The 8828-nt window shown below is 45.3% G+C and overlaps 1 protein-coding gene across 2 annotated transcripts in view; it reads left to right on the forward strand.

Moving 5' to 3' along the window:
• Grb10 (growth factor receptor bound protein 10) overlaps positions 1–8445 on the forward strand; it is a 107538-nt gene extending 99093 nt beyond the window's left edge. For both annotated transcript variants that reach the window (XM_021211301.1, XM_029544995.1), the window contains exons 12-17: positions 442–516; positions 1029–1145; positions 1884–1950; positions 2147–2234; positions 4657–4750; positions 5335–8445. In XM_021211301.1, the coding sequence (XP_021066960.1) occupies positions 442–516; positions 1029–1145; positions 1884–1950; positions 2147–2234; positions 4657–4750; positions 5335–5481 (588 nt within the window). In that variant the 3' untranslated portion in view covers positions 5482–8445. The remainder of the gene's footprint in view (positions 1–441; positions 517–1028; positions 1146–1883; positions 1951–2146; positions 2235–4656; positions 4751–5334) is intronic.
• The last annotated feature ends 383 nt before the right edge of the window (positions 8446–8828 follow it).

Below are 8828 nucleotides of genomic sequence, written 5' to 3' on the forward strand. Positions count from 1 at the left end.
TGCTTCTTCTTGTCACTTTGAATCACTTGCTTCCTTCCTCTGTGTTTCTGTGCCATTATCTGTAAAGTGGGGCTGATGATAGTGTATCGATCATTAAAATAGATAGTAGCAAATGCAGTAGACCACTATTTGACTCACACAGAACTCGGGAAAGGCAATTATTCTTGACCTTGGTGTTATGATGTGTTGTTGCCCTGTTTGTTTCCCTCTCCCAACAGTCCCAGACTAGTCAGCATCCCTCTCTTCCAAGATAGAAGTTCTGAGACAGGACTGAATAAAAGTGCACCATCTTCAGCCTGTTACACTCATGGGGGGGGGGGCTTTGACAGAGTACTCAGCTCTTGTGTATCAGCACTGCTCTCCCAGCTGTGGGACTTTTCTGTGGACTGGGGCTGTGGGAGCTCTCAGGTGCTGGTACTGACTCTAGTCTTTCCTCTTCAGTATGGAATGCTCCTGTACCAAAACTATCGCATCCCGCAGAGGAAGGGTCTGCCCCCTCCTTTCAACGCACCTATGGTAAGTGGGCCCTTAACAGTCAAGGCTGTGGGAACCTCATTGCAGCATGCCTTGCTTTTGGCTTTTGTTTTGGAACCCATGGATGCTGAAGTCATTCTCTAGTGGAGATACTGAGAGTATAACCACTCCTGCTCCCCTAAAGCACAGAGGTACACTTTATTATCAAAATGTGATTTTAAAGACTCTGGTACTTGTTCCCAGGAAAGAGAGCAAGCTATATCATAGAAGAGTCTTGTGTCTACTCCCCTAAACTAATGCCCCTAAGCATGGTCTTCAGTGAAGAATTGGAGATGATCAACCTTCCTTCTTTCCTTTTCTTCTTTTTTAACAAAGCCCAAAGCCATTTTTACTGTGGTTCCATTTACATAACTGAGCTTCCAGCCTAAAACAGGGAATTCTGTAGCACCCTTCCTGGTGTCTTTATGATTGTTTCATGATAGGAGGGTGGTCTCTTGACATGTTGCCCTGGCTGGTTCCCCCAGATCTTAGAATCTGTGGCCTTTGCTTTGCAGCGCAGTGTTTCTGAGAATTCTCTTGTGGCCATGGATTTTTCTGGACAAATCGGAAGAGTGATCGATAACCCGGCTGAAGCCCAGAGCGCTGCCCTGGAAGAAGGCCACGCCTGGCGTGTAAGACACTAACCGCAGTCTGGTTGGAACTGGTTACACACATACACCCAAGTTACACCAGGAGAATGGCTCTCTCCTGGTGCTGGTGGAAGGGAGTATGGGGAGTAAGTGCAGGAAGCAGCTGGCCCCAAAGGTCCACCATGTTGTCAGTTCTCCACACCAGTCTATCCTGAGCTGTTCCTGCTGATAAATTAATAGTGGCTGTTTGTGAAGGGCACAGGGCCAGACGTTCACGTGAGGACTCCACGGGGAACAGTTCTCTCTAAGCTCAAGTGCTGAATCTGCAGATGGAAAGATTATCTCCCATCTCAGGTTTCCCTGAAATTTAAAGACCATGTGCAGAACACCTGCCCAGAGCTCTGCTTAGGAGACATTCCCAGTCCTTCATCCGTAGTGTGGGAAAAGGGCAAAAGTCTTCAGTACAGGGACTCAGGAGAGCAGTGATCAGAGAATTGTCAGAGCTTAAAGTGCTAGCCTGGGCTGCTCTGCCGAGCCTCCAGGATTTGCATCCTAAATAATCTGGATAAGAAACATGTTACTACAACCTCAGTTGGCTAGAAATAACCAAAATGTATTCGATTTACCATTTTGGCCAGTAGCCTCTTTGTTCTCCATAGTCAGGTAGTGTCATTGGAGGCTAAGGGTTAGGGGACAATGCTCAGCCGCCCTGTCCTGGATAGTGGGTGACTTGGTATGTCAAACTTCTCACCTTTGTTGATGTAAGCATTTCTTTTGCAGAAGCGAAGCACACGGATGAATATCCTAAGCAGCCAAAGCCCACTTCATCCTTCTACCCTGAATGCAGGTAAGCATATCTGTAAAGGCAAAGAAGAACCCTGCTCTCTGGGCCTCTCTAAGGTGTATATAATGCGCGGGCAGAGATACCCCTGCTACCATGCTACTAGAGCTGAGCTCCAAGCTTATCAAAGTTGCTTTCTGGGCTCTTGAGGGTCTCTGTAGAGGAGACATGTCTTACCCTCCATTCCTTGTCTCTCCTGCAGTGATTCACAGGACTCAGCATTGGTTCCATGGACGTATCTCCCGAGAGGAGTCTCACAGGATCATCAAGCAACAAGGTCTCGTGGACGGGTAAGAAAACTGCACTAACTGAATCTATGACCTATTGAGGTCTCACTGTGCTGAACACATGCTCTGCCTCACAGGAGGACTCACAATCCCCTGCAGAAACTAGCTCAGAGGCAAAGTATGATGGCCTTGCCAAGTTAAGGGCAGAAGTTACTTCCAACTATCCTGTCCTGCAAATATATGCATCTGTGCCCTCTACCTCTTCACTGAAATCTCAATAGAAAAGAACAAGGCTGATTTTTACTTTTTAAGGCAGTAAGCAAAGAGAAAAAAAGAAATCAAACACCTTTTCATTTATACACTTTAGAAGAACAGCTGTGGTTTAGAGCCACAAGAGAGTTGCATCTCACAGTAGTGACTGCTCAAGTAGATTGTCTCACTACTAAACCACTCTGGACAACAGAGGATGTAGGTGATAGCTGCCATTGGCCAGAGTGACTAGGTGACTGAATGCATGTTGTAGCAGATTGCCCTACAAGCATCCACATCATTAGCAAGGTAACCAGAGCCAGCAAGAGTTTGAACCTCAGGGTGCAAGCTGTGTCACAGCGCTGTTATCCCAGTGGCCTCTTCAGCCCTTGCCTTCATCTTGTCCCAGCACCCTATCTACAGATAAAAATAGTAGGCAGATACGTGACTGAGACAGAAACCACCATCTTGCCTCTGATCAGAAAGGAGCACTCCCAGGTTTCAGTGAGTGACTAGCCAACCATGGTCTTGTCATGGCATCTTGCCATCCTGCCTGCAGTAGAACGTGTTCCATAGCAATAGTGTTCATGATGATGTCCCCTGCCACCCCCCAAAATGGTTTGCAAAACAATGGGCTCCACTACAGTTTTAATACATATCTGTCATTGTACTTTTTCCATATTTTTCCCCTCTTGCCTTCCTTGTCCCTGGTCTTCCACTAGTCCCTCTCCTCCCTACCAAATAGGACTCCAAGTAGGTGCCTCCTACTTTCATTGATTTCATGTGGTCCCTGTAGAAACAGATAAAGATGCATAGTTAAGTATGGATTCCGAATATGAGGAAAGCATGCAACATGCCTTACTTAGGTCCAAGATAACTTTCTCCCTATAAGCCTGGCTAAACCAAACCATGGAATAATATGCTGGTGTGGATTTCCCAGTCCTATTTAACTGCCTTCTGTTCAAATATCATACTGTACAAGCTGGTGACCCCACTATTGGTGGTATTTTGCTCTAATGTCTCAAGAATTTCTAATTCATAATGCCAGGTAGAGCCTAGAAACTTCCTTCCTAATGTGTTGAAGGTATGGGAAGGTATGGTTTAGGCTTCTTTGTGCTATTCTGTTTTAATTTTTATTTTGTAATTGTTTAGAAGTTGTAGAAAAGTTCTAGGAAAAATGCAGTCAGCTCTAGTATATAACTTTACCCAGGAGCAGTGGTTTACAAGACAGCACGTTCACTCTGCCATTGTTTATTTATTTTAATCATTTAAAAGTAAATTATAGCTCAGTGTCCTTTTAGTCCTAGTGATTTCTGAGTGGAAGCTTTGTGTGGTTTTGCATAACCACAGTGGCATTATAAAAGCCAGGAAACTAACACTGATACAGTTGCCACTTATACATTTAAATGTTTGGAGTACCCCTCCTTGTATGCTTCGTAACAAAAGGAAAAAAATCCATAACCTTGGGTACTGCATCTAACATCCTCATAGGCATTATAGTCGGCTCCTGTTGTGAGCAGACAGCAGACCTGACAAGTGGGGTCTGGATTTACCCCACCCTGGCAGTGCCCCGTGGCGAGTCCGCTCCTAGATCTGGGGCAGGAGAACACAAGAAATGGTGCAATAGCCTCCCCAGCATACCTAGGCTGGAGACATCTGAGGACCGTGTGTCCTATCCCCATGGTGGGGATCTGACACTGGATAAAGATGGTCTCAGGCTGATTCCTGTACCATCAAGCTAATAGTTTCCTTTTGTAAAGACTAACTATCAAGAACAAGGCACTGTTGCACTGGGAAATATTGTTTCCTTTCATGCTTCTATCCCCAGATAGACACTTTCTAGTCTTCCCCTTGTGTACTTGGCATCTTCTCTAGGAAAAAGCTTCTCTTTCTTGGATAATTTTGGCATGTCCCTGTCAATCTTTAAACACTTTCTGACCTCTAACACAAAACGTTTCAGTTCCATCTTTATAGTTTCCCTGCCTTGCCAGAATCAGCCATATTCTCAGGACATTCTAGACTTACTTTCTGGGTGCTGCATCCCCTGTAGCCACTGAAAGTCACTCAGGTACCAGCACTCATGTGCCAGATCACCAAAGTATCATGGCTTCAAGCCCATTTTTCTCAGTCACTTCCAGCTGGTGTACACATGCATACATGGATGCTCATATATAGACAATTCATTTTAGATTTTAAAAGGACTCAATAATAAATTGATGGTTTTTCCACTCCCCAGGCTGTTCCTCCTTCGTGACAGCCAGAGTAATCCAAAGGCGTTCGTACTGACACTGTGTCATCACCAGAAGATTAAAAACTTCCAGATCTTACCTGTAAGTACTGATACCTTCAAATCAGTCCTCCCTTCCGAGCCCCCTGGTTCTATTTCTAATGCAGTTTCCAATTTAAACCTAAGGTTTTATATAAGCACCAATGGCTTCAAGTCTGGGGAAGCAGTTCTCAAAACTCCAAGAGGGAACGTTGCTGAGGCTGCTGGTACCCCGAGACCTCAGCTTGTGAAGCTAGCTAGCTAGGAGTAGCTAGGTCTCCTGGACTCTTGACAGCACACTTGGCATTGGCTCTTTTCAGCACAGGAATGGTCTGACCTGAGTGGATATGTCTCATGACTGCTCAGAATTCTCAGATTTATAAAGGAACTTACTGATGGTTAAGTGGCTCCCAAGGGGAGCTTATGTCCTTCTGACCACTTGGCCATTGGATCACGAAACAGTTCTACCCTTGGTCCATTCCACTGTGCCATTACAGAATACCTTCCTTATCAGCTTTGCTTTCCTTTTTAAAGCATGGAAATTACGAGACTGACCAATATAGTTTACCTCTCCCTGCCTGCAGGGCCACAGGTGGTCTCCCAAAGTCACACTGTCTAACATGGCAAATGTTTTCTGTGTCTCTGCAGTGCGAGGATGATGGGCAGACCTTCTTCACTCTGGATGATGGGAACACCAAGTTCTCCGATCTGATCCAGCTGGTCGACTTCTACCAGCTCAACAAAGGTGTTCTGCCCTGCAAGCTGAAGCACCACTGCATCCGCGTGGCCTTATGACCTCCTTGCCCACTCACAGAGGCTGGAGGCAGCAACACTGGAACGGAGAAGAGAGATCTGCATGAGGGTGAGAACACACACCTACTCCCACCCAAGGACTCAGAACAACATGGCTTTTTGATCGGTACCAACCGACCTACATCAATTAGTTATTGGACTTCACAAAGATTTGCCGTTGTGGATCAAACAGGACCACCTCCCTCTGCGTCAGCCATTTAAAATTGGGGGGGGGGGAGAGATCCAGTGCAAGTGTGGGAAGAAACTGGAATGACGATTTTGATTAGGCCACGTAGGGTGAAAACCGCAGAGAAAAGATTGGAAATGAACTCTTGCCCTGGAATAACCTTGACAATTCAAACCGCGATGTTTACTTTTTGTATTAATCACTTTTTTGCACTCCTTCTTCGTTGTCAATGTTGTACTCAGCCTATGGTAGGAGAGGATGTGGCTTTGCAACTCAGATCAGACAAAGAATTTTTGAATTGGCAGGCTTTAGCCTACAAATGGGTTCCCAAAGTTTTCTAGATAGCATCCTGCTCTCTGCAGGTTGCAGCAGTGTGGATTTGGCTCCTACGTTATAGACACCCCAGTCCTTCCCATCATACTTGAAAAGCTTTTTTTTAAAAAAATAAAATAGTAAGATAAAAGGTGTCAACCGCAGTTGACACCTAGCATGTTTTGTGGACGCAGTCAAGCTGCCACAGTCTGGTCATCATTGTTGTTGTGCTGACGTCTGGTCATTTATTATTAGTGTGTCTCGTTCTCCACAGTGCCGGAGACCTCATTACTTTGGAAAACTCACTGTTCTCCAGCACAGCACAGCTGCATGACCTCAGCTTCAGACTGATGTCAGCCAGCCTTCTTGGAACACATTGGTATTCATTGTGGATGCCACACAGTCCATCTGGGGTGCCCTGTGCCTCCCATTTTCACAGCCGCCCACTGTTGTAGAATAATCGCTGCCTTTACCCTCTGCAGTAGCCTCAGTCATTTCAGTTCTCCCACGGGGTGGGGTGGGGGTGGGGTTAAAGGATCGAAAGAGAAAAATGCCAACTTGTTGGCCTTGTGCTCTGTCACTCTGAGCATCTATGGTGATAAAGAGAAGGAAACACTGCAGAGGCACAAGCATAAGCTGTCTTTGAGTCTTTGAAGGCTTGATGACCTCTGCACCCTACTGAAAACCCCCTAAGCCAGCAGGAGCAGGGTATGCAGAGGCTCTGCCTCTGTTGGCTTAGGGTGAGAAGTACCTCACAGTGGATGTGAACATTGGACAGATTTTAGGAGCATGATGTTTGCCTCCTCCAAGAGAGAGGAGTCAGAGAGAGAGAGGAGTCAGAAGGTGGCCGGAGTTATCATTGGGTCCCCTGAGCTCCATGAAGGACCCTCTGTTGTCCCCTTGATGATTTATCAGGCATGAGAGTAGCAGACAGGATTGCCTTGAGAAACACACAGACAATGGTGGTGAACACATTTCCCTTTCTTGATACCACCCAGAAAGTCTGCTACACACCTGAGCTAGCCACTAGATTGCCTGTCCCGACTCATTGAAGTGCTCCCCAGGGAGCCACTTCTGATTCGCTGCGGTTGACGGCACAGTGGAAGATAGATATGACAGCGCTTTGTAAAGCAGGCCAGTGTCAAGCTGGCCCACAGTAGAGAAACACTGTAGTTCACAGACCACGCAACCGTGTTTCCACGAGATGTTATTACAACAAATGAAGAATTTTTTTCCTTTTTTTCTCATTTTAATCTTTTTTGACTTTTTTTAGTTAACCATTTTTTTATGCATAAGTGCTCAAATGCATTTCTCTTTCTTTCGAAACTAGTTAATCATTAAGTTGACAATGAGAGAATTCTCAAGTTCATACCTGGCAGCAGGCTCCCACTGATCTTCCCCTTACAGACAGATAACAGACATTTCAGTTTTACCATGCTCATTTCTTTTTGCTGACTTAAGGTCAGAACTTTTACAGACAACAAACAACCCTAGGGTTTCTTTTTCCAGTTTACACAGACTAGTCCCCACAGTGCAGAATCCATTTCTCTTTTGCCTCAACAGTAGACAGTTAGGATGTGTATCTCATATTTATAAGTATGCATTTTATTTAAGAGGAAGTATTGGCTTGACTCTGGTTCACAATTTTGTACGTAGCTGGTTTGACGTAGAATTTTGTACTTCCCATGCCGAAGTGAATTGTTGAAGGCTGCAACCCACCCACCTCGAGTGTAGCAGACTTCAGTGGCCCCGAGCTCGCCAGCCCTTTGCACAGGCAGCTGGGAATTCCACCGGAAATAGCTGGTCCCTAGGTTAGCGGGTTCCCAGCCCCCCTAATCGGAGACTGAAGGACAATTGACTTTTATTTTTGTATTTAATTGACATGAATGTAAAGGGGACAGCTCAGGGTTGGTTTGGAGCCTGTTTGACTTTGTAATCTCTGCCTGTGATTTTCTTTTCTAAATGACAACTCCGTGTAACCACCTGGACTAAGTTGAGAAGGAAAATGCCAAATGCTTTGGGTTTTTAGTGTTTTACTAGGTAGACTCTGTTATATTATTAGGTGTTAAGAGTTTCCGACCGTGTTTTCTTTTTTCTTTTTTGGTTTGCTTAAACTTTGAAGAAATATGTGCCTCAGCTTAGATGTTTTGTCTTCCCTTTCTGCACTTAAATACCTGACAGCCTGTTCGATCGCTGTGCCTCCGAGGGCGCTTCTAGCTCATCGTAGATTTGTGATGTCATAGTGCAAACTGCAGTGACCGGTAAAATGACCTGACATGTAACCGTTTTCAGGGAATGCAGAGGGTGTTAATTAATAGACAAAACCTTTATCCCGCGTGCTTTGCTTCACTCTGTGCTATTTAGCTCTTTGGCTCGTGAACCTAATTGTAAACTTTCAGGTATTTTTGTACAAATAAGGGACTGATGTTCTGTTTCTTGTTATTAGAAATAAACATTAATAAAGCGTTCTTGGTGTCCTGTTGTGTTTTTTTTTAATGCTTCCGCCGATATCTATAAACTGGGCTTGGGGCGGGTAAGTTCAGTGGGTAAGAGTGCCTGCTATGAGCACAGGAGAAACGGATTTCAGATCCCCAGTACCTGTGTAAATTAGACAAGATGTGGAGCCAGCTCAGTTATATGCCAAGACAACCTTGACCAGCCTCTACCTGCCCCTTCTCCCCACAAGAAAGAATCATAGGTCTGGGCTGGAGCGATATGGCTCAGTTGGTAAAATGCTTGCCTCACAAGATAAAGATATGTGTTACAACCGGGTAGTGGTGGCACATGATTTTAACCCCAGCACTCAGGAGGCGGCAAAGGCAGGCAGATCTCTGACTTTGAGTCTTGTCTG

Source organism: Mus pahari, chromosome 13, assembly GCF_900095145.1.
Source record: "Mus pahari chromosome 13, PAHARI_EIJ_v1.1, whole genome shotgun sequence".
Taxonomy (NCBI): Eukaryota; Metazoa; Chordata; class Mammalia; order Rodentia; family Muridae; genus Mus; species Mus pahari.